Source organism: Ochotona princeps, chromosome 16 (genome assembly GCF_030435755.1).
Source record: "Ochotona princeps isolate mOchPri1 chromosome 16, mOchPri1.hap1, whole genome shotgun sequence".
NCBI lineage: Eukaryota > Metazoa > Chordata > Mammalia > Lagomorpha > Ochotonidae > Ochotona > Ochotona princeps.
In genome coordinates, this window is record NC_080847.1 from 29756240 (window position 1) to 29784123 (window position 27884).

The 27884-nt window shown below is 44.7% G+C and overlaps 1 protein-coding gene across 2 annotated transcripts in view; it reads right to left on the minus strand.

Annotated features, from left to right (window-relative positions):
- Window positions 1–20119, minus strand: part of LONP2 (lon peptidase 2, peroxisomal) — a 113743-nt gene extending 93624 nt beyond the window's left edge. Inside the window, exons 1-5 of one of the 2 annotated variants that reach the window (XM_058673994.1) lie at window positions 19804–20119; window positions 9876–10110; window positions 4876–5007; window positions 2712–2834; window positions 419–582 (exon numbers count right to left, since the gene is read on the minus strand). In XM_058673994.1, coding sequence (XP_058529977.1) covers window positions 419–582; window positions 2712–2834; window positions 4876–5007; window positions 9876–10110; window positions 19804–20036 — 887 coding nt within the window. In that variant the 5' untranslated portion in view covers window positions 20037–20119. The remainder of the gene's footprint in view (window positions 1–418; window positions 583–2711; window positions 2835–4875; window positions 5008–9875; window positions 10111–19803) is intronic. The other variant, XM_058673995.1, reaches the window with a different exon arrangement.
- Between the last annotated feature and the right edge of the window lie 7765 nt (window positions 20120–27884).

The following is a 27884-nucleotide window of genomic DNA, read 5'->3' on the forward strand; positions in this document are numbered from 1 at the left end:
GACCAAACACTATGTCCAAAGCATGGCCCATTCTTTTAGAAAGGCACCCTCAAGAGTTCAATTTGATAACCCACCACAGGCAGAAAGAGTGCATCCTCAGCATTTGAGAAAAAGACTTACAAGGTGGTATTAATTTAATAGTATTAGGAATGTTTTAAGAATTAGGTTCTGGTTGAGGAATAAAGAACAAACGAGTAAGGTAAGAATCAGGCAAGCTGTAAAAGATTTAGCAACGGAAAGATTAAGTTGAACAGGCTGGTTCGCAGCAGATGAGGCATAAGAAAGGAGAACAAAAAACAGATGACTCAGTTTCTAAAGCATCAAATCTCTCAAGTATCAAATTTCCATGACCAAAAGTTTCTTTAATATTAATAAGCAAAATGAAATCACTGCCTAATGAATGCCCTCCAGAGTTCACCTTTTTATTTCTTTGACGCAGACTTTATGGGCCTGCTCTGGCATATTGGAGGTTCGTATCTTCTTCTCTAGCATAACAATGTCATCATTGTCTTCCTCCTCATCTTCATCTTCTAAAGTACCTGAAATGTGTGCAATCCTCTTAATAGGGCGTATTGCTATAACCTAAACGAAACAGAGAGCAGAAACATATGTCTAAATACACTGAACATGAAGCATCCACTTACACATAAGGTTATGACTAATGTTGAATATACAAGATTTACTTAATCTTTTTTTATTTGAAGGGCAGAGTTACAGAGAGAAGGAGAGACAGAAAGAAATCTTTCATCGGCTGGTTCACTCCCCAACTGGCCGCCACAAGAGCTGGAACTGAGCCTATCCAACCAGAAGACAGAAGTTTCTTGCAGGTCTCCCATGTGGGTGCAGGTTTCCCAGGATATGAGCCATCCACTAGTGCTTTTCCAGGCTATAAGCAGGGAGCTGGATAGGAAGCGGGGCAGCCAGGACATGAACACATGTCCACATGGGATGTCAGCACCTCAGGTGCCAACCCTGAACACACATTTTTATGACTATAGTTCTTTTTTAAGATTTATTTATTTTTATTGGAAAGTCAGATATACAGAGAGGAGAAAAGACAGAGAGGAAGATCTTCTGCCTGCTGATTCACTCCCCAAGTGGCCATAACAGCTGCAGCTGAGCTCAGAAGCCAGGAGCCAGGAGCTTCTTCTGGGTCTCCCACATGGGTTCAGGGTCCCAATGCCTTGGGCTGTCCTCAACTGCTTTCCCAGGCCACAAGCAGGGAGCTGGATGGGAAGCAAGGCCACCGGGACATGAACCAGCACCCATTTGGGACCCAGCACATGCAAGGTGAGGATTTTAGCCACTAGGCCCAGGCCCATGACTACAGTCTTTATATTAAGTTATTCAAGTTAAGAATGTACACAAGGAGGCAGCAGAATTCACAAAATAGAACAACAGATAGCTACAACTTTTCTACTATAATACTTGCATGGGAAAAAAAATTAAAGGAACTAAGTTAGTTCCTAGCCTCAAGTGGTTCCGCCCACATCCATTATCTTCCTGACCTCACCTTTGCCCAGACACCTGAACATCGCTTGCCAGCTCCAGGCAGGCCTCAGACAGACTGTACCATGAGGATCAGTCCCGCGTATGACACAGGAGGAAAGAAGGATTGCTTAGCAATTGAAGCGACGTCCCATAAATGCTACTTTTTTGGGGACAAATGCAACTGATCTCTTCAACTTGGTAAGACAGCAAAATGACTAATATGGATTAAAGAGCTTAGTACCATAATTTTCAAGAAGTAAAATGTGGAAAGGTAAAAAAAAAATGGCGGGGAGAGGGAGGGGCATTGAGAGAAGGAGAGGGAGATAAATATGGTTGTCTTCTTAGAGCTGTACGTATTAAATACTTAAAATCTGGTCTCTGTGGACTAACAATTTTTTTAAAAAGAATTTTATTTGAAAGGAAAGATTGCAGAGAGAAGGGGAGGGAGGAAGAGAGGAAGGGAGGGAGAGAAAGAGAGACTGAGATTCTCCATCCACTGGTTTATTACCCAGATGGCCACATGGCCGGAGCTGAGCTGATCTTGAGCTGAGCTGATTTGGAGCCAGGAGCCTCCTTGCACTTTCCACGTGGTGCAGGCGCTCAAGGTCTTGGCCTTTCCTCTGCTGCTTTCCCAAGTCACAAGCTTAGATTAGAAGCAGAGTGGCCAGGACAATGAACTAGTGCCCACACAGAGTGCCAGTGTCACAGGCCGAAGTGCAGACAACTATGCCATGGTGATGGCCCCAATATTTATCAAAAAGTTTTAAAGAGTTAAGTGCCTTGAAAAGGCTTAATTTAAAGAAAATTAAAGGGAAAATGGGTCTTTATAAAATCGGTAGAGAACAGACGACTCTAAGTTTAGAAGAGAGGAAAACAGCGATGAAATGAAAACTGAATCATTTAAACAGTCGGCCAAATCAGGTTACCACCTGAGGCGTCCTCCGGGGAAAAGCTCAATAAATCATCTCTCAGGTGACTGACACAGCAAGGATTTTCAAGTGAGAAGGTGCTCACCTGCTTCAAGCAAGGAGGGCGAAGAAGGATAAAAATCCTCCAGGCATGGGGAAGGACTGGAAATACCAACATTTTATAGCACCTTGAGTGGCAAACAGTTAACTAACTTTTCTTCAATTCCTCTCATGTACTTCTTAATTTTTTTAATAAAACCTGAATCATACTCCACATAAAACCTCAATAAATGGATTGAACGAACTGTATACCCGCTTGTCATCATCTTGCTTGGGCTTTCTGGTTTTCTGGAGCAATTTCAGGCCTTCAATCTGTCTGACAAGCAGTGGGATGGTCATCTTGAACCGCTCCTCCAGGCTCACAGCATCTAGAATCTAAGGACATGAAAGGCAATTAATGGCATTCTCTCAGAAACGTGTGTTCCACAAGCAGCCCAGCCCGACTTAAACTGTTACTTACACTTAAACACACACACACACACACACATACACACAATTCCCATCAGTCTTTGCTATGGCTAACACAGCAAATCACTACACTCACCAGCAAGCTGACTGACCACAGACGGCATTCTTAGGGACACACGAATCGAGTTTTGTATGTTCCAAGATCAAAAGCCACATGGCTGATCTCAACTCCTTCTGGGGGTGATTCTCTTAAAGCCCATAGGCATTCGCAATATTAGTCTAAACAAATCCTAGGCTCCAAACACTAAGTTTTTACAGACGCAAGAGAACAGAAGCAACCTCGATTAAACTAGCAATGCTGGAGTAACAGCAAATCCCCATTTCCTTAGTGCAACGCACACTAATGGCCACACCTGTGACAAAGACCTCGCCAGCAATCCCAGCCCCTCCAGCAGCATGGCTGTGTGGACCTCTCCAGGAGCAATCCCACCCCCTCCAGCACCATGGCTGTGTCGACACAAACTCTATTGTGGCAGGTGTACTTGATAACTATAACCACCAGCTTTAAGTATTAAACGCACAAATAAAATAAGACAGGGTTGCTTCAATGAAGACTAACAAATATTCTAGGACAATTCATAAAACGGACCAAGAGGTACTACAAAAACAATTCTGCAAGAAAGCTTAATGGTTTGGGGGTTACGTCTTGTAAGTCTAGAATTTTATATTGAGAATATTTTTCTTTAAAATTCGTCTCATTTATAAATGCATCCAAAGTGTTATTTGTATTTGAAAGAATGTGCAACTCTGATACAGCAGGTCTTGCTCAGAAAATGGTACAACAATGTACCTTTACATATTTAAAGTAAACATATACCTTGTAAAAATTCTGATTCAAGTAACTTCTCCCATAAATTGACCAACCACTAGTACTAATTTCTCAATAAAATACTGCCTGTATAAGTATTCAAAATAATCTTTGAAATTCAATTTAAATCTGACTTTTTGACCATTTGCTTTAAAAAATTATTTATTCATTTGAAAAACAGAATGACACAGAGAGATCATCCATCTGCTGGTTCATTCTCCCCGAATGCCTCCAATAACCATGCCAGGCAGATGTCTGGAGCCAGGAATTCCATCCAAACCTCACACACAGGCGGAGGATTCCAAGTCCCCAGGCTGTCTGCAGTTGCGTCCCAGGCACATTAGCAGCAAAGTGTATTAAAGGCCTGGAGCAGCCAGAACTTGAACTGGCAGAAATACATGCAACAAAAGCTCAGCTTGACCCAGCCTATATACTTTTCTTGAAGGTCAAAAAAGTGTAGCTATTCCCTATCCTGACCTAAACAGAAAGCAGTGGCAAGCACTTGGCTTTAGTTTAGAGTTCTTGTCCCGTATTACAAACCCAAGGATCTGAGTCCCTGATTCCAGCTTCCTGCTAGTATATACCCTGGAAGGCAACTGATGGCCCAGGTACCTGGGCCCTGCCTCCCTTTGGGGGACTATTTGTTAAGTTCCAGACTCCTAGCTTCAGCCTGGCCCAGCATGGGACCCTGTAGGCATTTTAGGAGTGAACCAGTAGATGGGAGAGCTCTGTATGCCTCTCCCTGTGTGTGTACATGTCTACCTTTAAATAAATAGGTTTATAAAAACAAATAGGGACAAAGCAACTTGGCATTCAAGAAGAGCATACTGACTGAGGGCCAGCGTTACCACTGCCTAAAATGTTGGCATCCCATAAGGCCAGAGGCTCTGATCCAACTCCCGGCTAATGTGCCTGGAAAAGGAGAAGATGACGCAAGTGCTTAAGCCCCTGCATCTACATGTGAGTCCAGGAACATATTCTGCGTTCTTGGCTTTTGCAATGGCCCAGTCCGGCCGTTGTGGCCATTTGGGAAGTCAACAGATGGAAGAATGCTCTCTCTGTCCTTCTCTCTCCGTGTTAACTCTGCCTTTAAAATGAACAAAAATAAATACAAAAGAAAAAAAACAAAGAACACTATACCTGGAGCTTCTCTTTGTTGCTTGTTCGGATAATCGATGTCAGGATGTCTGGCAACGCTTCTCTTGGAAGACTGTCTAAAAGGCGTCTCAATTTTGCAACGGCAGGAACAGACATATCCAACATTTCCACCAACTAGAAGTGGGGGGAAGGGGAAAGCCGTTTAAAAATGAAATCTGACATTATTTATGAATTGAAACAATCAGATTTCCAAATGGCTTTAATGTTTGGGCCTCAAGCACGCATTGCGAAAGGTCACTAGCAGTGCACTCCAGGCGTTTCACAGAACTTAAAGGAAAAGAAAATGTCTTGCAAACTGTCAATCAGAATCAAAATGTAAAAATAAATCCTACACATCTGAAGGACCATGAACACACTGAGACAATAGAACTGGCTGCCTACATAAATCAATGTGAAAATTCAAAACAGAACAGTCCCAGCAGGGAACAGAAGGTGAGAGAGGTATGAAAAACAGGATCTGAAGTTGACAGTGTGGCTGGAACCCGGGGTGTCAATGGATGGAGATGGACACGGCCAGCACAAGCTGCCGAGAGCCTTTGGGTCACACTCAGAATTTCAGCCTGTGGCCACTCAAAGGAAAGGCCTGCCCCAAACTGTCTGGCTGTTATTGTTAAGAAAGGCTCAGTGAACTGGATGAGTTACAGTCAGAGGAAAACCAGAAGGTGACCAATGATGAGGCTCCAGAAATAAATCTAAACAGAGACAAAAGTATAAATGATGAACAATCTTAAAGAGAGGAATGACAAAACTATGATCCCTTAACTCAGTAGAAGTGCTTAAAAAAACTTCTTTGGAAATCAGACACAGACTTAAAAACAAAAGCCTGAAGATGGACTAAGATCAGAAAACAAGCAAAAATTGGATGCATGATGGAAACAAATTACTGGGATTTATTTCTCTTCTTAAAATTCCTTTCATGCCCTTACAAAATCTACACATTTCAGAAGCTTCTGTAGATTCACAGGGCAGGAGAGGAGGGCAAGGCAGGGGGCACTGAGGAGCTGCATTCAAGGGGCACACAAAGGCCTGGTGGAAAGGAAAAGATGTGTCCTGCCATCCAACCATCTCCACCACACCTCAAAGGTCCACGCACTGGCTCTGGCCCTCCAACTGAAGCTGCTCCAGATCCTATCAAAGTTACTGCTCAAAACTTCCCACTTTTTCTCTTGCTGTTCACCGCACCAGAAGTCTGTCCCTTCAAATGACACATCCACATACCAGTGAACACCGGTCCACACACTTTCAACAATCAGTAGCTTTTCATAATCCAGATCTTCCACTGCCATACGATAGACACAGATTCACTTATAGTTATGGAATTATATTAATAGAAAAATAGGTGGCTACACTTTATAATGTAATTTTAAAACGTCTATAAAATAAAACAATGTGGACAGAACAGTTTTCTGTTCGATCCCAAGGAGAAACTTTAAGCCCAGAATTACAGGTCACACCTGTTATGTTGCTAACCATACATTAAATCCATCCACCAAAGCTTAATCTTGCAGTTACTGCCAGGCATAACAACATGTCTTTCATTTTTAAAGCAATGTAGCCAATATAGCTTTGGTATTTTAGTGACAAATAGTTTTTGAGCAGTATTTTAACATCAAGCATTTAACTTTTTTTTCCCTCTGTTTTTAATTTGTAATTTATTATATTGTTGACAATCTTTACATAGTTAATTACGGCAAAAAAGGTTGAGGGGCTATAGGGAAGTTGGTAAGACTATTATGTCCATATTGTTTCCTTCATGTATCTGAGGTAAAGGGGGATATTGAGGGAGAAGCCCCACCTGGTTTCCCGCCCACCCCAAGTCCCGGATGTGGGGCATGCTCTGAGGTACTTGCTCAAGTGGTTTTAGTAGTTCTCCAGTTATGAATCGCTGCCAGTTTCGCCACTCCCAGCTTGATGAGGCCGTTGAAGAATCCACTGATTGACATAGTCCATCATAGAGTCTTCATTTGTCCAGCATTTCGCCAACATAGAGCTGAGGTGGTCGATTGACTTGTTCTGTCCTCTGTCTTTTCTTAGCTAGGGTTCTGAGTCCAGCAGTTCGATTGGGGAGATCTCCAAAGAAACTTTGTCGGAGGTGTTCCCAGACTAGATTCTTGTATGTTCTAGCAAGCACAGGGCCCGGCACAGTCCATCACCCCGATCAGCTGGTGGTTGCAATTGCTGGGTTGGTTGTTTTCAGTCCCGACTTGCACTGGAACCAACGGGTATTGCAGTCCAGCCTGGTTCTACCCAGCAATTACTCAGCCCTTACATCAACCAGTGGGTGCTGCAGTCTAGTCGGGGCGACCCACAATAACATCCACCAGGCCCGCCCCCTACCCTGGTTTGCCAGTATGTATAGAAGACTAGTCCAGTCTTTCCCACATCCCATTTGGCTCTTGTACTTGTCAATGGGTATTAAAGCTTAGTTCTAACTAACCAACTCAACTATTCAGCCTCACGGATGTTGTTGAGTGCCTGTCTAGCCACCCCAGCCCCCGTCCTAGATTTCATGCCCTCCCACGGGAGTAGTGACCCAAGAGGGGGGAAACCCACTATTTCCCTCCCGGGTCTCTCTCAGTCCCAGTTTATGCTTTCTTCGGGTGGTTTGACTTGACAGAATTAGCCCCCAGTGCCAGCTTCTGCCACCTGATGCTGCGGCTAAGCCCTAACAACCCTCACCCACTCTAATTGTAGATTGCACCAGCAGGAATAATCCGCCCAGCCAGGCTTTTCCCTGATCTAGTCCACATGAGGCCCACAGGTGTTGTAGCCTTGCTTAGTCTGGTCTGTCCCCATCCCAGCCCATGCTCTCCAGTGGGAGTAGCTGTCCGGCGAGGGGACCAGCCCCTTATTCCCCCTGCCCACTCTGCCCCCTCCCTTCCTGGTTCTCACGTGTGCTGGTTGGGTGCTGCAGTCAACTCCAGTACAGGCAACCTCACCCTGGTATTCCATATTGTGCACTGGTTTTTGTTGTGACCGAGCCTGCCTCGATCCACACTGTCCTGGTGTTTGGATTTGCCGGTGGGTGACATGAACTGATTCAGCCTGGTCTGCCCCCGACCCATGCCAAATGTATGCCAGTGGGAAACTCTCCATGGCCTATTCTGGGCTGTTTCCTATCATGCTTCTTGCGCTTACCTGCAGGGACTGTGTCCTGCCAGAGGAGTTGCCCAAGCTCCTCCATCAGAACCCCTCCCAGTGCCAGATTTTGCGCATACCAGGGGGTCCTTGAGCCAGCCCTACTCAGTTCATCTCTTGTCCTAGCAGGAACAGTGGCTTTTCCTGGCTGGCTTTCACCCCATTCTGGTTCTTGTTGTTGGATGTTTCAGCCCAGCCATGGCTCATCTATACCCACATACAGCTCACACATGGCTCTGTAGGGGGTTGAAACCTAGCCTAGTCAGTCCCACATCTACCCTGGTTCTCCAGGACACCAGTGTTGGGGTCTGGCCTGGCCTGGTGCATCCAATCCCAGCTCACACTAGTGCCAAGGGAGACTACAACTGTTTCTCAGTTAGAACGCAGCCCCCATTCCAGCCCATGCGCCCCTTGGTGGGAACCTCAACCCAGTTAGGGTGTCCCCTTAGTTCCCCATCTGGGCCTGTTCATAGCCGTAGATCACGCGGCTGCCAGTGGTTGCTCTGACTCAGCTTGGCTCAGTCCCTTATCTGTCCTGGTCTCTGCCTTAGACACTGTGGCTTAGCGTCCTTGACTCAAGTAGATCAGTAGGTGCAAGAGCCTAGCTCGGCATGACCTGTGCTCCATCCTGGCTTCTAGTTTCGTTTGTAGGCTAAGGTTTGCTCAGTCCTGCCCAGTATATCCTGTTCCATTACCAATTTACACATTAGCCAACTGTTGGAGCTACTTTGCCCAGCTTGTCCGATCCCCAGGTCTGGACAACAGGTTCACCAGCAGGAGCTATGACTCGACAGCAGAGTTTCCCAAGTTTCTGCACTTGATTCACTCCCAGACCCAGTTCTCATACATGCCAATGGGTTTTAGGCCAGTGCCTGGCGTAATCTGACCTTCCATTTGGCCTTGTATGAGCTGGTGAATGTTGTAGCCCGGCCCACCCCACACCCTATTCAGGATGCACGTTCGGGTGCTGTTGCCTTGACCAGTCCAGACTGTTGAGGGTCCCTTTACCTGTGATTGATGACAGGCTCCTTGGTCACACCTAGCTTAGTCCATAACCACCCAAATTCTTGGGCTTACCAGTGGGGCTAGAATTTCCATAGGGTGTGGCCCACACATCCCGCACAGAATCTACCCCGAGATATGGTTCTCAAGTGCTAGTTAATGTTATGGCCCTGCCTAATGTGACCAGTCTCCTGATCCATCATCATGTCAGGTAAAAGGATATCCTGTTGGACAAGCCCCGAGCCTTAGCTTTTGCATGAAAGGTGTTCACTGCTCAGCATTATTAAGTGATTACAAGTTCTTCAAAGGAAGAGTTACTGCCATTGGGAATCTTTAGGTCTGACTCAGATCCCAGAAGCACAGTGGGATCAGCCTGGAGCTACCTAAGCAGCAATTCAGACAACCAATACCCTAGAGCTGCTTGGCTGGGCGGCCAGCAGGCACAGCCTGGCACCAAATGGCACACTGGCCGCCTGGGCCCAGCTCACCATGAGCACACGGTGGCTGGAGTCGGGATCTGAGCAAGACGCCCCATCCTGCGGCCCCCTAGCAGCCTCAGCATTTAACATTTTAATAATAAATTCATTAAACCATTAACTTTCTGATCAGGAGATAATGGAAGTTACCATAAAAGCTTTAGAAATATTCACTGGAGAAACTTTAGAAAGGCTGCCCAATGTATACAGACAAAAGCAAATTAAAATTGATGTTATAAAATATTATCAAATTATTTAAATGTGCACTGCCATAAAATTCCACGACTCAACAGATAGGACATAGTGTAGGTCAGAAAAAGGCACCAAAGAAAAAGAGTTTTAAGGAGAAAAAGAAAAGTAACTCACTTGTACTGCATATTTATAAAATTGTTCTGACAACTCTCCCAGCTCCTCTCTACTGTTTGAAGTGTTGGGAAATTCCTCAAGCCGGTCCAACTGTTCCACTTGTGCAATGGGATATGGCTTCTCTTTTAAGACCTCGAGAATCTGGAAACGGCACAGCCCTGTAATCAGCAAAGTGTAATGGGGCTTGGGCCAGTTGCTTCCCACAACCTGGATCGCCAGTGCAGCGGTCCCAATCCTGAAAAACATACAAAATACGGACATTACATTCAGCGTGGGAGAACAGAAACTACAGCTGGCTCTTCTAAGTAAGTCATTAACAACAACAACAACAACAAAAAAAACAAGAACACATGAAGTGTTACTGAATTATTTCTTTGCTTAGTTTAGTACTGGAAACAGTCTGTTAAGTCACCACCAGCAGTTAAAGGGCAAAGCAGACAACCTCAGTGAAATTAGCTCCTCTTTGGAAAACTAAGTAAGAACGCTCAAACATTTGTATCATTTAAAGCCTGACATATAGGAAAATACCTAAGAATTGTAACTTAAATGTATTTTGGGGGCCTGTACTCTGCCCAAGGGCCGGGGTATCCCCTATGGGTGCCGGTTTCAATCCTGGCTGTTCCATGCCTCATTCAGCTCCCTGCTAATGCCCCTGGGGAAGCACTGGGAAGACAGCTCAAGGGCTTGGGCCCCTATCTACTCAGGAGACTCTGATGAAGTTCCTGGCTCCTAGTGTCAGCCCAGCCCAGCTCTGGTTGTTGTGGCCACTTGGTAACGGAAGGGAGATCTCTGTCTGTCTCTCTTTCTGTAATTCTGCCTTTCAAGTAAAAATATATAAATCTTAAAAAAAAAGTAAATTTGGAGGACTGCTACCATGGTGTAGTGGGCTGTGTCCACCTGTGGCATCAGCATCTCCTAGGGGCGATGGTTCATGTCCCAGCTGCTCCACTTCCTACCCAGCTCCCTGCTTGTGGCCTGGGAGAGCAGCGGAGGATAGCTCAAGTGCTTGGGCCCCAGCCACCCATGCGGGAGACTACATGGGGGTTTGGGGCTCCTGGCATCGGATCAACTCTAGCTAATGCGGCCACATGGGGAGTGAACCAGCAGATGAAAGATCTCTCTGTGTCTCCTCTTTCTAACTCTGCCTTTCAAATAAAAATGAATGGATCTTTAAATAAATTTTGGCAACCAGGAAAAAAACAATTGGGCCCAAGAGTAAATATTATCATTATAACCAAATTTAAGTATAAATAAATCAATCCATGAAACCTATTGCAGTATCAGTTTTTGCTCCTAACATTAAGCCAGTTACATAGTCAGCAAAACATCTATCTATCCACCTTATCGCAAACTGAAACCCCGACCCAGGAATTGCTCTGCTCTTCTCAACATGAGGGTTAATATTACAGGTCGTACACTGCCACGCAACGAGAGCTAGATAAAGACCTGCCTCTCGGGGGAGGTGCAGGCCTACTGCCAAGCAGTAACTGCCCACTTCATAACAGCTGACCGAGTTTCACTTAAGTCTCAGTGCAGAGATAAACCTGCAGGAGATGCCTCCAGATTCCAAATTAAAGTAACATTTTCTTGAAAAGGGGAGTAATTTCAGAAAAGACACATTAAGGTGACTAGGGGTCTTAAAACCTTAGGGAAATGGTAATACTAGAACACTGCACCGCTGCTTACCTCAGATCATACTGAATTACATACAAATATTTATATATATGGTATTACAGCAGGCTGACATATATATACAGAAAGAGATCTTCTATCCACCAGGTCATCCCCCAAATAAGGCACAAGAGCCAAGTCTGGACCAGGCTGAAGCTAAGAGCCAGGAACTTCTGGGTCTCCCACACGTGTGCAGGAGGCCAAGGACTCGGGTTATCCTCCACTGCTTTCCCATGCCTTAAAAGCAAGAAAGTGGATTGGGAAGTAGAGCAGCTGGGACATGAACTAGCCAGGCTACAAATCAGCACCCATATGCAATGCTGGCACTAGCAGGGGGAGGATTAGCCTGTTATGCCACTGTGTTGGCCCCTCAGTGGATTCTTAATTTCATTTTAGTTTTTTTTTTTAAGATTTTTTTTTTTTTACTGGAAAGTCATATTTACAGAGAGAAGGAAAGACAAAGAGAAAGATATTCCATCCCCAAGTGGCAGCAATGGCCGGAGCTGAGCCGATCTGAAGCCAGTAGCCAGGAGCTCTTCCGGGTCTCCTACACACATGCAGGGTTCCAAGGTTTTGAGCCGTCCCCTACTGCTTTCCCAGGTAACAAGCAGAGAAATGAAAAGGAAATGGAGTAGCTGGGATACAAACCAGTGCCCATATCTGATCCCAGACCATACAGGCGAGGACTTCAGCTACTGGGTTACTGCGCTGGACCCATAATTTTTTGTAGTCTGTGGAATTCAAACAACCTTTGGCTTTCTTATACCACCAAGATTACTTTAACTTACGGTAATCTTCCTCGCCATCTTTTCCATGAAGCTACCACAAAATTCCCCATTCTGCTCCCCAGTATCCCGTTTTACCCATTATTGCAATGATATAGACTTTCAGCTACAGTCACAAGTCCAACGTAATACCACTTATCATAATTCTGTAGGTATAGGTAATGACAGAAAATCTAGTATCCCATTATCAAGAGATATTGATAGCTTCGTTGGGAGTAGAGATGCATACTGCAACATATATTCACTTGCTGGCATGCTAGTCTCCATCACACAGTTCATCTACAAGCAAAATGTGTATGTTTACAAAATTATGTATTTGTTTTGTATTTTGCTTGAAGGTTTCCTTGTATCAGCAGAACAAAATATTCGTCCTTTTGGGATTGGCTTATTTCACTGAGCATAATGGTCTCTAGTTGGGACCACCTTGTTACAAATGCTAGAATTTCATTCTTTTATGACTGAGTAATATTCCATGGAGTAGATATACCATAGTTTCTTTATCCATTCCTCTTCCGACGGGCATCTGGGATGTTCCCATGTCTTCACTCTTAGGGATTGTGCTGCTATACATTTAGGCTTGCAGAGTACTCTTTGACAAGCACAGTTCCTGTCCTTTGGATATAATCCCAGGAATGGGATAGCTCGGTCACATGGTAGATCAATTTTCCGTTGTGCTGGCATCTCCACACTGACTTCCATAGTGGACACCTTAGCTTACATTCCCAACAACAATGAAGTAGGGGCTTTTCTGCCCACATCCGTGCCAGCAGGTGGTTAGATTTCTAAATGTAGGCCAGTCTCGTTACAGTTAAGCAGAACTTCAACGCAGTTTTGTTTGTATTTCCCTGATAGCTAGGGAGCCTGAGCGTTGTTTCCTATGTCTACTAGCCACTTGCAATTGTTCTTTTGAAAAATGCCTGCTCTGGGCTCCACACGAAAGCCTAGTGGGTAAAGTCCTCGCCTTGCACGTGCCGGGATCCCATATTGTCGCCGGTTCTAATCCAGGTAGCCCTGCTTCCCATCCAGTTCCCTGCTTGTGGCCTGGGACAGCAGTTGAGGATGGCCCAAATCCTTGGGACCCTGCACTTGCGTGGGAGACCGGGAAGAGCTCCTGGCTCCTGGCTTCAGACTGGCTCAGCTCCGGCCATTGCATTCACTTGGGGAGTAAACCATCAGATGGAAGATCTTCCTCTCTGTCTCTCCTCCTCTCTGTGTATCTGGCTTTCCAATAAAAATAAATAAATCTTAAAAAAAAAAAAAGAATAATGTCTGCTCATTGCTTTCACCCATTTCTTCTCAGGGCTGTTTGTTTTTCTGTCATTGGGTTTCTGACATGATTTGTAAGTTCTGGATATTATTTTCCTAACTATTGTGCAGTGTGCAAAGATTTTCTCCCATTCTGTTGGTTGCCTCTTCGTTTTGTTCAGTTTCCTTTGGTGTACAGAAGCGTCTTAGTTTGATGTAGTCTCACCTGTTTATTTGGGCTTTGCCTGCTTGTGCTTTGGTGACTTTTCTAAGAAGTCTCTTCCAATGCCTTATAGAATGCTTCCTACGTTTTCTTTTAACAGTTTGATGGTTCCTGGGTCCTAGTTTACGTCATTGGTCCATTCAGAGCTGACTTTTGAGTGAGGTTAGAGGTAGGGGTTTTGCTTCTTACTTCTGTTATCCAACAGCATTTCTTGAAGAAACCAGACTTTTGCCACTGTTATTTTCAGTTCTTCTGTCAAAGATTAGTTGGCTATACATGTGTGGGCTCACTTCTGGGGTTTCTATTCTGTTCCACGGATTTTCTTGTCTGTTTCTGTACCAGTACCAGACTGTTTCAATTACCATTGCCCTGGAGTATGTCTTGAGGTCCAGAATTGTGATTCTCCCAGCTTTCTTATTATTCTTTAGGGTACCTTTGGCTATTTGTGGTCTCTCATGTAAAACTGATTTAAACAATAACTTAAGCCATAGGAGGATAACTGGGTGAGTAAAAAAAAAAAATAGATAACTAAAAACGCAAAACAATTTGGCAATTATCTGCTGCTTTGATTGAAATGTATTATGGCTGCTTTTCTTCAGTCACTCAGTTTCTACTCCCTGAAAACCAACTCAGACTGCCTGAGAGAGTTAGCAAAATGTAAGTTGGATAGAGACCAGCTGAACTTATAATTCACTGAAGATGACAGCAACATGTTTGCACAACGCTAAGTGAGTTCATAGCTCTGTTTGTACAGAGAAATATCCATACAAAATAAACCAGATCCCAGGCCTGAGGGGTTTGCAAAGCAGAAAATGATGACGAAGCCAGGGAGCGGGAACAGATCCAACTGGGAGATAAACTGAAGTATTTGGACTTCATCCCTGATAAAAGTTGATACTGAAAATAAGTCTTCTTGCAAAGCAAATAAAATACGTTTACAGTGAAAGAGAGATGTTCCAAAATAAATAAATAAAGTTGGATTTACATGCTGCCTCTTTTGAGAAAACACATGCGTGTCCTCAAACAGTTGTTAGAAAAAAGTTTACTTTGGGGAGAAGTAATTTTGAAATCCATGCATAGTATTTTAATTTTTATTTTGAATTTTGAATTTTATGGTACAATTTCATAGAATCTAGGATTCTGACCAATGCCAAATTCCCACTCCCAGACTGATTTTCCCCATGTTGTTACAATAGTATAGTCCTTCATAAGGAATCATGATTCCATCAGTCTGTTATCTACGTGTGCCCTGACGTTGCTGGTACAGACAATGTCAGACAGTCCAGCAGACCATTGTCTACTCACGTCCAACAGTTTCACTGGGAGTCCATCTTTGATTTGGAAGCAGGGATGCATATTGCGTTGTATCCCCACATCTGGACATGGTAGTTTCTATTACTCCATTACTATAAATTCCCTTTAGTGAGAAGCCACGAAATAAGGTCAACAACCGGTATAAATAAGAACAACAACAACAAAATTACAGCACCATGGAGTCAAAAAAAAATGTGCCAGTGAATAACCAACGCATGGATGACAAAAAGAAAACACAAAAGCCTCTTGGATAAAATGATGCTATTGCCATGCACAATATTTTTATAACACACATTTCCCACTAACTTCTGAAGAGTCTGGGTATAAAAATTTTAAGTGTGTTAATAAAATTAATCGAAGTGTGTTAAACCTGAAATCACTTACGACTGAGTAAAACACCCTGCTTAAAGGAAACAACCTATGAAATTATAGCTGGCTGGAGACAGAGTACACCTAGTGAAAGACATTCTGGGTGAAAAGCATTATCAAAAAGGCACATGCGGACTGCTACTTTGGACAAGTTGTAGTATCTAGGTTCTACATATAAAAATAAGTAATATTCGATTAATCTATCACTTTCCTTCTATGACACTTAAAAGGCTTTAAATTGCTAGTTGTTTTTCTAAATATCCCAGCTCTTCTATTACTATTATGCATCATTAGCTATGACCAACAAGCAACATTTTGATTTGCAACAGTCACAAACTTACACATCCAAAAGAATGGAGTCTTTCTGTAGCCCTGTAACCTATGCCCAGAGTACTGTGACATCAGCTGTTAAAGTTCAAAGAATTTCTGAAACTTCTAGCTGGAATCTACCTTCAGGGTCTATGAAGCCTAACTTCAATTCAAATAAGGTCTACAATGGGTATGATCTGTGTAATTTGGAAACTGACTTAGGTAATGTAAAAGTTCAAAAGTATCTGAGAAACATCAATTTCAGTGGTGGAAAAACCCAGAAGCAGCACAGGAGGAACAAGGATAGAAAGAATGAGGTTATGTAACCTGGGTCTGCCTGCCAAACTTTTCTGTTCTGAAACTTTAAAGCCCTCCGTTTTCTCGGAATCCTCAAGCTTCCAAGTCCTTTGGATGACAATGCTAGTTCTATCCATACCAAATGAAGACAGGCCCCCCAACTTCCTGCAACTCCTATTTGTGAAATCTACATTTTGAACCTCCACTTTAGGGAATAGTAAACCAGGTCTCAAATGCTTTGCAATCACAAAAGGCTTTCTGTTTCATGCTATACCTCCTTCTATCCCTACGAAAACAGCAGCAAAAGCTCCTTGCTCTGAGTATGTAACCAAGATTGAGTAAGGGAAAACCTAGTTATTCACCTACAGTAGCCAGGGTTTTTAACAATAGCATTCCTGAGAGTGTCACGACCTGTCCTTCCCTTTTCCCAACACCATGGACAGTGTGAATTTGTGCCCACAGCAAGTGTAGAAATAAATGCTGAGACGCACTGCTTCGACTTAGTGGGCAGCGTCTGCCATCTGAATGGCAATGAAGAGAAGCGTGGCTAGCAGAGGCACCCTGGGACAGCTTTTGAGCCTCTGGCTTGGTGTCACAGCACTTATTTCCCTGAGGAGCTGGCAGCTCTGAGCAAAACTGATCACTGTCATTAACGATGCCTTAGAAACAAGGCAGGAATCCGTCCGGAGTGCTCCACATTCCGTAAGGGAAAAGCTTCCTGCGGCCCGTCGCTCGGCTTCTCACCCTTTCTTAAAACTTTGTTTATGGAGACCTTCTTTACAAAGGAAAAAAAAAAAAATGAAGATTTAGGAAAATCTAAGAGAAACCATCATCACATACTTCATAATATAGAAGATTAAATTTAAGAATATTACTACCATCAGGTAATAGTTCTTCAATGTGTAAAAATGCCAACAGATATAACACGAATAATGCATGGACAAAGAACTGATCCAAATTATGAAGCTGTGTACTTCCTATATATATATATATATATATGTATATGTATGTATGTATGGGTACACTTACATATGTGTATATATATGTATGTGTGGGTACTTACATATGTGTGTATATGTATATATGTAAAAACTGCTGGTGGAACTGATGCAGACTCTCACACAGGAAGAGGAAAATCAGAAAACAAAGAGCGACAAATCGCCTACGAGGAAATGAAGCCGCGTGCCCCAGGAAGGTAGGGCTGGAAGGACCAGGTGACCACCCTGAAATGCATAAAAGGATACTGTTACTGTACCCACACCACTACATGAATATTCATCTTCACTAGGAAAACAAGGGGCCACTCCACAGCCTCTGAAAACACACTCAAGCAGAGAAGTGCAGGGTGTCCTGAGATGGTGTAGCAGCCAAGTTCCATACCCCAGGGTCAATTACATGGTCTTCCTTTAAGAAGGGACACCACATGCCAGCAGTGGAAAGACACTGGCACAGAAAGGGGTCCAATAAGTCAACAACTGTGTGGCAAGTCAGTTACTTCTTGAAGACCACGGCCAGTGTCACGTGGCTGGGATAAAGGACTCAAGCACTGTCACTCTGGAGTACAACCACCATCAGGAAAAGCAGGTAACTGGGGGAGGCCGGACTCGTGAAATTCCACAGATGATGCTATGGATAACTCAGTATGTGAACTTTTAGGATTCTGGTTTTCCTTCAAGCAAAGAGTGCTATAAAGGTCACAACGGGGGAGGAGGGCTGTGGAAGACAGCGCGCTCCTTGCACAGACTTTTCATGCAGGAAACATTTTCTAGGATACGCAGGTGGCTGGTGAAAAGACTTTTCAATATGTGTTTCCTAATTGAAACAATTAAATGTTCATGTGGTTATTCATTTGAAGCAAAGGCAACAAAATGAACATCAAGATCATGGCGTGGACACTATCTGAAGATCAGAGATGACTTGCAGGCACAAGTCAGTTATAGTGTTAGAGGGATTACCATGAATAATACGAAAATGTTAAGCCTTCCTTGCCAGAACAATGTCGACCAATAAAACTAAACCTAAAATATGACTGAATCTTTCAAAATCCATAATCCATCCACGAGCCTGTAATGTAGATTTTTTTTTTTTTTGGATGTTAAGCATGACCACGCCTGCTTTCAGCACACACATGTGTGACTGGGCACTGAGAGCAGAACCCTACATGATAAATGACGGGGATGATCACAGGCAGGGCCACTGCAGTCCACACTGTCAGAGAATAAGGAAGCTGAAACAGCGGCCAGCTCCACGCGGGCAACAGCCAGAGCAGACCAGACGTGAGCCAGCATGTTTGCCGTGCTGGAGTACAGCAAGGCTTCTGCCAGCTCAATCTTGGGCTGGGCTGGGGGTTCTGGTGTTTTTTGTTTGTTTGTTTGTTTATTTTTTAAGGAGGTGCCAGGATCCTGCTAAAATCTTTAGAGAGCTAAGGACTTCCTTCTTGTCCCTCCCCTCCCACCATGTACAGCCACCTACATTTTTCACTTAAAGTGGGGCCTTTTAATCCTCCTGAAATCTTTGCAGAGTTGGGAATGCCTAATTTGAAAACGCAGGGTAACTGCAGGAGGCGACAGAGCTCCAGGATAGGTCAGCGTGGAGCCAGGCGCCAGCCATGGAGTGTGCAGATGGATCTGCCCGAGAGCACTGCTCTGTAACGGCTCAAGTGAGCCGCGTCGGGAATTCCAGTGGCCACGCCACAAAGGCAAAGCAGGTGAACCCCAGACCTGCAAAATAACCCCATGTGCAGATCATTACCCTCAGTGCAGTTTATTAACAGAATGTCTCCATAAGTCTAGCGTGTGCCGTACAGTTAGGGACTGGTAGCTGGGGCCTGCCCCAGCTCTCCTGGGACCAAGAGAATTCCTGAGACAAAGGACTGCCCGGGCTAAGACAGACCCGGCAGACTGTGTGGCAACCCCACCACTCCAGCCTCTCGCTCTGAACCCATTGTTTCCAGGGCTCTCTGGCCACAGGTACCCGACAGAGCAGCTGTCCCCCGTTCTCCCCTCCCAGCACAGGGCAAAGCAGACCACGCACTATTTCATCTTCATAATACACTGAAGGAATGCATACTGGTAGAGCTCAAATACAGACACAGATTATATAAACGTCTTGTCCAAAGTCACACACCTAAGGGCCATGACACAGGGCACCGTGGCAAGCCAGTGGCCCAGAAAGAGAAATGTTAAGATATGAGAGAAGGAGCAAAGGTGAGGAGGGAGGAATGTTCTAGAAACAGATTCGGGGGCGCCTGCATGCAGGAAAGGCCCTTTCAAAGCAGGAGAAAAAAACCTCCAGGAAGAGTAGCGGATGGGTGGGGGACAAGGAGTGTGTGGAGGCAGGCACTCGAAAGTTTCAGGAATAGTCCAGAAAAAAAAAAAAAAAAAAAAAACAGACTGAAGCGACTGGCAGAAGCCCGGAGGGGGACCTAGGGGGAGACCTCGCCCCCGCGCCCCGGAAGAAGTCAGGGTGACAGGAGACCTAGCAGAGGGCAGGCAAGACACAGGGACAATAATGAGTAGTAAAGCTTTTGGACCAGGTGTCCCGCAGACCAGAGCCATTCAGCTCTTGAAAGGTCCCTGGGCAGTTCCTTGTCATCCCCAAGTTCCCAGGGCAGAGATAGCAGAGGCACAGCCAAGCCCGGCGAAGGCCGCCGGGAGCCCCAGGCTCGGAACCCCGGCGCTGGTACCCCGCAGGGTCCCCGGGTTGCCCGGCCCACCTGTGCAGCGGCGGCAGGTCCTGCGTGTCGCTAGCGGGGTCGGGAGTGTTGGGGATGACGCCTAGGATGGTGCTCTGCAACGAGGTGCCCTTGAGCAGGCGGCTCCGCACCAGATGCAGGTTGCGAGCCGTGTCCACGCTGGTGCGGATGGTGGACCCGGGCAGCAGGACGCCCTCGTGGGTGAGCAGCAGCGGGAGGCGGCTGGGGATCTGGATGGGGGTCACTGACGACATGGCGACGGCGGGGACAGCCAGGGTCTGTCGAAGGAGCCGGGCGCACGGCGGCCAGCGGCCAGCGTCGCGGCCTGGCAGCCTCTCCGCCGCTTCCGCCCCGCGCTACGGCCCGCCCCCGGGCCCAATCGCCGCCGCTGCGCGCTGCGCGCCCGGAGCCCGCTGGGAAGGCTGCGCCGCGTCCGCGCGACGCGGGGAGGGCGCGCACAGCGGCCGGGCGGACCGTCCTCCGCGCGCTCGGCCTCACCTGAGCGTGTTGCAAAGGGTTCTTGGCCGAGTTCTACACGGGAAAAGCTCTTAGATTTGCAAAAATAAGACAGGAAGACTGAAGAATTCCCCTATGCCTTTCACTCCACTTGCTCTGTCAGTTCAATGACCAAAGTCAAACTTGGCCACTTCTCTCAGGAATGTCTTGAGTGGGACCCAATCCAGGATGCCGCTGGTCATTTCTGTCCTTTAAAGCCTCGCTCAGTTATTTTGCAGCAGATCCGGCAACTTTGACTTATCTAATAAATCTATGCGGGTTTTGGCCACCTTGCAGTATGATGGTGAGATGTGTCTCCTGAGTGATAAGTTTAATCCCGATTTCTTGGGGAAGGTGGTAGCAGCCATGTTCCTTCACTGTAAGCCACTCTTTGTAGGTAATATGCATTTAGTGAGGAGTTTAATTACGCATTGATTAACCATGATTCTCCTGTAAGGAACAGCTGTCCAACCCACCCCATTTACTTATCCTATTCTTTATCTTAGTGTGTGCTGCTGGGTTTTCTATAGGCTATCACCTGGTACTACTGTGCATTTTGTTACGTGAGTGTTTCCCGGTTGGCTCTGGGAGCTCCTTCGTGTCCGGGTTTGATCTGGGTTTGACTGTAGGCTGCAGAGGGAACTCCATCCGGATGTCCCACATGGGCAGTAGGGACAGATGTTGGGAGTACCTCAGGGAACGAAACAAACAGGGCTCCTACTTTCTTTGACCTCATTCTAGTGGGGAAAAGAAGCAAGGAAACGAGAAAGGGTAGTAATGATGAGAGAAGGTCGGAGATGACATTGAACTGGAACTATTCCTGGAGGAACTGCGCTTGGGGCAAGAGAGAAGAAGTGGGCAGGGGCTGCTGGAGAGCTGGGACTGCCTCTGGTAGCCATGAGAGTCCCAGTTGAGGAGGAGTAGCCCGCTTCTATTTTCTGAAGGCTGTTTTGGGTGTAGCTGGTGGAGTCACAACCTGGACCATGGTACCCCATATCAGAGCACCAGTTTCAATCCTGGCTGCTCCACTTCTAAACTTCTGAAATCTTACAGTATAGTTTTTAAAATTCAGTGCTTTTAACTCTGTACTGTAATGACAATAAACCAGGTAAGTGATGTGCTCTTTCAATATAATAATCACTGGGTTTATTTTTAGAAATGCACGTTCATGTCTTCTGTAACAATGGTGTGATGTGGTGGGGGATGGGCCAGAATTTGAATGGCTTGGCTGACACTTTCCTGTCCCAGCAGAATCTCTGCGGTGACATATGCCTGTCCACTTGGGAGAATATCGAGAATCAGATTGTCAAGTCCTTAGCCGCTGTGAGGCCTTCTTGACCTTTTCCTTCACAGGATCTGTGTGTACTTTAGTCATGTATTTATCAAATGCTGATTAAGCGCCAGCTGTGTGCTGAGTGCTATTCTGGATTCCAGGATGCATCAATGAACGAGACAAAGGGCACAGTTTCAAACAGCTAGCACTCTAGTGAGGTGGGCAAAACATAAATAAGCCAAAAAAGATAGAAATGACAGTTGCAGAAAGCAGTTAGTAAGGGAACACAGCTGGAAAATATTCCTGGGATCCTACAGAGAAGGGAGATATGGGAGGCTTGCTCAGAGGAGCTGGGTGGGAGTTGCTTCCTCCCTGTTTTATTCCCAGCCCTGTTCTGTGATGGTTCTGCCACTTGATAGGATAAATTTCAGCTCCAACCACTTCCTGGTGGAAGCTGGGAGACTGGGAAAGCTTGTAAGGAATGCTAACAAGGGAAGCTCTATTCTGCAGGCCAGCTGAGGAAGTCGCTAATGCATGGCTGTGCTCAATTGTCTTGGGATGAATAATCAGTGTCCTGCAAATAAATCCATTACGTATGTTTGCATCTTTCTTTTAAGATTAACTTATTTGTGAATTAGAAAAGCAGAGTTAGAGAGAGAGATCTTCCATCTGCTGGTTCGCATACTGAAGTCAGCGGACTAGATTCCATCTGGATCGTTAAGGTGGGTGTTATGGACCCAAGTACTCAGACATCTTCCCCTGCTTTCCCAGACCCGTTACTGGGATCTGGAAGAGTTGCTGGACCAGAAACAGAGCAGCTGAGATTGGAACCTGTGTTTGTATGGGATGCTGATGTTGCAGGTAGCAGCCCAACCCGCTTCCCTGCAGTGTCACCCTGTGTGTTTTTAAATTGTCATTTGGCTTGGTTTTCTCTGCTTGGTTTCCTGGACAAACCTAAATAGGAAAGGGCCATCCCTATGAAATGGTCATTGCATCTCTCTGTAGCTGTACATGAATAAGCCAGATGGGCAAATCATATCAGTGTTGGAATGTTTGATAAACATGGAATATACTTGATCAGTGAGAATGCAGGCTTCCGGATGATTCACACTTGCTGGTTAATGTGTGAGAAATCAACGTTTAGTCTGACCATTGAAAGATCTTATAAGATCCAATAATTTAAATGACTTCTTTAAGCAGTGCTCAATAAAAACTCCACTGCTAAGTCGTCACTTAGCAGAGGAAGAGTAAGGGTGTGGGTTCACGTCTTTTGCATCGAGGCTTTCCCAGTGCAGTCACATAGTCCATCAGGTTACTGCCTGCCCCACTGTCATTGGAGCCTGATGACCTTGTATTGATCTTTAAGTGGTATTTTCTGGCTAGTAGACTGGTTGATGTTCCTTGGGACCTGGGGCTTTGTTTACCCTCTCTCTGTGAGCACCACCACCCCGCCTCACCCCCCACCCCGGCCTCTAAGATCTGTTGATGACTCTCAGTGTTTGCAGATTGGGAGGCCCTTCACTCTGTCTTTGGTTTCTTCTAGTTCCCATTGAATCCGCACCAGAAGGGAGTCAGGAAAATTAACCACAGGTGCAGTTAGCACAGCCCCCTCAAGCACCTGCAAGTGAATTGGGGAAAGAAGTCTTGATAGGGGAAGAATTTAGAAAAAAAAAAAAAAGCGTCCTTTTTCCAAGATTGCTGAAGCAGTGATCTGCAGGCGCCTGTTGATACTGGCTCATGAATAGCAACTGTCAACTTTTCAGCAATTTTGACAGCCCAGTTGCTAAAAGCAGACATTACTAAAAACTGAATTGTACAGGGGCCAATGTTGTGGTTACAGCAGGTTAAGTCAGTACCTGAGATGCCAACATCCCGCAGGGACACCAGTTTGAGTCCCAGTGCTCTGCGTCTGATCCAGGTCCCTTCTAATGCATCTAATGCTATAAACACAAAATAGCCTAAGTAGCTAAGGCCCCTCCTGGCCACATAGGAGATCCAGATGGAGCTCCTGGTTCCTGGTTTTGGCCTGACCCAGCCCCAACTTGTGCAGCCAGTTGGGGACTGAAAAGTTAGATGAAGGATCTTCTCTCCATAGTCTTCCTCTTTGTGTAAATCTACCATTAAAATCAATAAATCTTTTTCAAAAAATTAAATGATTAAAAAATAAACTTGCAACTAAATAAATTATACTAGAAATAAAGCTAATACTCATAAACTTATCATTTGCTAATTATTTTACTGTCTTTTATCCTGATATGTACTTTTGAGGTTACTTAACTGTATGGAGGAAATATCACAATAATGTACTGGGCATCTTTTTACAACACTGCATTCAGTACAGTTAGGTTGGCATCTTGAACTCATCTGTACTGGAAGTATTTATGCCATAGATATGGGCAAAGGCTACAAATCAGGGCTTGAGTCATGATTTTGATGGTTGTTTAGGCTTTAGAAATAAAGGAAAGAATTATTTGTAAGGCAGCTTAACTTTACAAGTGTGTGATGCTTTCCCTGTATGAGACCCAGATGAAGCTCCTAGCTTCTGGCTTCAGCCTGGCCCAGCTCTGGCTGTTGTAGCCATTGGGGGAATTGAACCAGTGGATGGAAGATCTTTCTCTCTCTCTCTCTCTCTCTGTCTGACTCTGACTTTCAAAAAAATAAAATAAATTTCCCTTTGTTCTTACTCGTGAACACAAAGCAAAGTGTCAAGCTGTTCTTGTTAGAACTACAGTCTTCACCAACTGCCAGCACAGGTTAGTTACAAGCTCTTATCAGCATGCTACTGACCCATCCTCCAGGGTACACGACTTGCAATCTGGATGTGCTGCCTCCATCCCCCTCCATCAGTGACCTTTTTGTGTGGGGAAACTGCAGCAGTACACCCTGTGCCTGCTCCTGCCCCAAGGGCCTCATTAGGAAGCATGCCAACTTGACTTTAATCTGTCAACATTTCATTCTGGTTTATGGGAGCCAGCAAACTGCTGCCTTTCCAGAGTCTCAGGGAACACAGGCACCCTCTCATACCTATTTCAACTCCTTTTCTCCCTCTTGTCTATGGTCCCTGAAGGGTTGCCATTCTACCATTATAAGGCAGGTAAACCTCATGGCCTGGTGTCAAGCCAAGCTCAAATAAGTTGTAGAAGAATTCCAGAAACTGAAGTTTTCTGATCTGGTTGTGGTTTTGTAAAAGGAGATGTGTGGGGAGGGAATGGGATTAAGCAATTTAGAGAATTTTCTTTTAGAGAATCTTCTCCCAGATTGCCGTATATTGACGCGCAATTCAATATCTGAGTGGCACAAACTGTTTCTGAACACTAGGACCAACTGTAATAAATGAGGCTTGTGCAAATTGAAAATATGGGGCTCTTTGTTAAAAACACACGAGTCTTCCACTGTTTTTTTTAAATGTTTGCAGTTCTTCTTAGAGAGATCTTGCATGTTATTGGTTGGACTTATTTCAAGGTATTTGGGGTTATTATCCACTATTATTGTAACTTTTATATGTTCATGAAACAGTTCCCTGCGCTCAGGGATTTCACCATGCAACTTTCCCATTCTTCTGATCCCCAACTTTTTTTGTCCCATATCATTATAATATTGTAGTGCCTCGGCAGTAGTCACCAGGCTATCATTGTGCTATTTGAGGGTAGGTATAGACAATAGTAGAAAGTCCATTTTCTGGAGCAAGGATACACATCTTTCATCAGGCTTTCCAAAGGGCTTATGATGCCACAAGTTAGATATGACTGCTTCCTCTGCTTTTTGACTTTCTGCTTCAGATCAAGCTTGCCACAGTAGGAATGAATATTGTGTACATTTTCCTGATCCTCAAGCCACCACTGGCTCACCAGTCCTGCGATTGAATTTCCTGTACTTCACCAGGATTGTTTGAGAATCAAATGGGATAAAAAAAAAAAAACCCACAAAACACAAAATCCAAGTGATTTAATGAGATAAGTGGATCTCGCTAAGTTCATGAAAAGAGTATATCATGAAAACACTATGGAAGAAACAATTTTTGTACCAAAGAACCCTCATCTTTTGATTCTGTTCTCTGTTAATGCCTGGCAATACAATACATGGATCCAATACATGGGTCAGAACATCACATTATGCTCCATCCGTCTGTCATGCTCTTGCTGCATATGCTTTAGGGGGAGACCTGCAGTCCCTTTGTGTTATCCCTGGGCATCATGGGCAGTGCTGGTTGCTTTACAGTGGAACTGGATGCATGAGGCCAGAATAAAAGAGCGAATGCCGCCTAGTCATTTTGCACAAAAATTAGCTGTAAATGGATCAAAGACCTACATCTGCACCCAGGAGCCATCAAGTTGTTAGAGGAAAATATAGGAAGAACTGCAAGGCATAGGAATTGGGAAAGACTTCTTAGAAAAGTCACCAAAGCACAAGTAGGCAAAGCCAACGTAAGTAAAAAACAGAAACCAAATAAACATCGAACTAAGACTCTTCTGTACAGCAAAGGAAACTGTGAATAAAACGAAGAGGCAACCAACAGAATGTGAGAAAATCTTTGCACACTACACAATAGTTAGGAAAATAATACCCAGAACTTATAAATCATGTCAGAAACCCAATGACAGAAAAACAAACAGCCCTGAGAAGAAATGGGTGAAAGCAATGAGCAGACATTTTTCAAAAGAACAATTGCAAGTGACTAATAGACATAGGAAAAACCGCTCAGGCTCCCTAGCTATCAGGGAAATACAAACAAAACTGCGTTGAAGTTCTGCTTGACTGTAACGAGACTGGCCTACATTTAGAAATCTAACAACACCTGCTGGCACGGATGTGGGCAGAAAAGCCCCCTACTTCATTGTTGTTGGGAATGCAAGCTAGGGTGTCCACTGTGGAAGTCAGTGTGGAGATGCCAGCACAACTGAAAATTGATCTACCATGTGACCGAGCTATCCCATTCCTGGGATTATATCCAAAGGACAGGAACTGTGCTTGTGAAAGAGTACTCTGCAAGCCTAAATGTATAGCAGCACAATCCCTAAGAGTGAAGACATGGGAACATCCCAGATGCCCGTCGGAAGAGGAATGGATAAAGAAACTATGGTATATCTACTCCATGGAATATTACTCAGTCATAAAAGAATGAAATTCTAGCATTTGTAACAAGGTGGTCCCAACTAGAGACCATTATGCTCAGTGAAATAAGCCAATCCCAAAAGGACAAATCTCATTTTATTCTGCTGATGTAAGACAACCTTCATAGAAAATACAAGATCAATAGATATGTAGGTAAACATGTATGTACATATATTCCCCTAGAGGAAGTGTGTGATGGAGACCAGCATACCAGCAAGTGAATATATGTTGCAGTATGCATCTCTATTCCAGAACAAAAAAGGACCGTCAATGAAGCTGTTGAATATATCTTGACATTAGGATTCTGGACTTCCTACGCTTGTCTGTACCTACAATGTCATGATACACTTAAATAGCAGAATGCTGGAACTGTAGGATTATATTATTGTGTAATACAGGGAAAGTGGGAGGGGAAGAAAGAGGAGAGAGAAAAAGAAGGGATAGGGGAAACCCTAAACCTGCAAACAATATAATGGAAATCAATCAATCAATCAATCATGAATTTCAATATAGCAATAGCAGAGCATTAAGCTGAACCTGGTGCCCTTCTAAATGCAGGGCTCTGGCTAGTACAGGATGTACCCGCAGTACACTGGCTCTGCTGCCCATTTTCTTTCTCTTTCCATCCCTTAAAAAATACTCCTGAACATGACGTGTCTCCTGTCATAGGTTCATGGATATTCTGAGGACAAAACAAAAAACATTGTTTTTAATGCCATGATTATCTAAGATGCCTAGAACGTGCCCCTACATTCCTCCTGCAGTCTCTGAAAACTCATAGTCAGAGAGTAGCAAAGTGACATTTTTCTCATTTAATTCTCATCATTTATTTGTTGACCTGCTAAGTTGATCCCAGCTTCACACAGACCCTGGAGATTTAGCAAAGAGCAAAGCAGGCATAACCCTATGCTTATGGTATTTTCTGGGTGATGCCAAAAATAAAGTCTGAACAAGTTCCAAAGATGCCGGGTTGGGAGCAAGGTGGAGAGGGTGATTAGAGAACTTTTCTCTGTTGATCTGAAGCTGAGATGAAGCATATTCCAACAGAGGGAGGATCAGGTGCTGTGCCAGTGACCCAGTCCTCTGCGTGGTCCCCAAATACTCCTGTCAGGGTGATGTTCCCTTTCCTGGCTGCTCAAGGGTGGAGCCAAGCTGTTCCTGCCCATTGTCTTTTCAGGTTCCCCAAATTCTAGGAAGCAAAGAATTGGTTGCACAAGTGAAG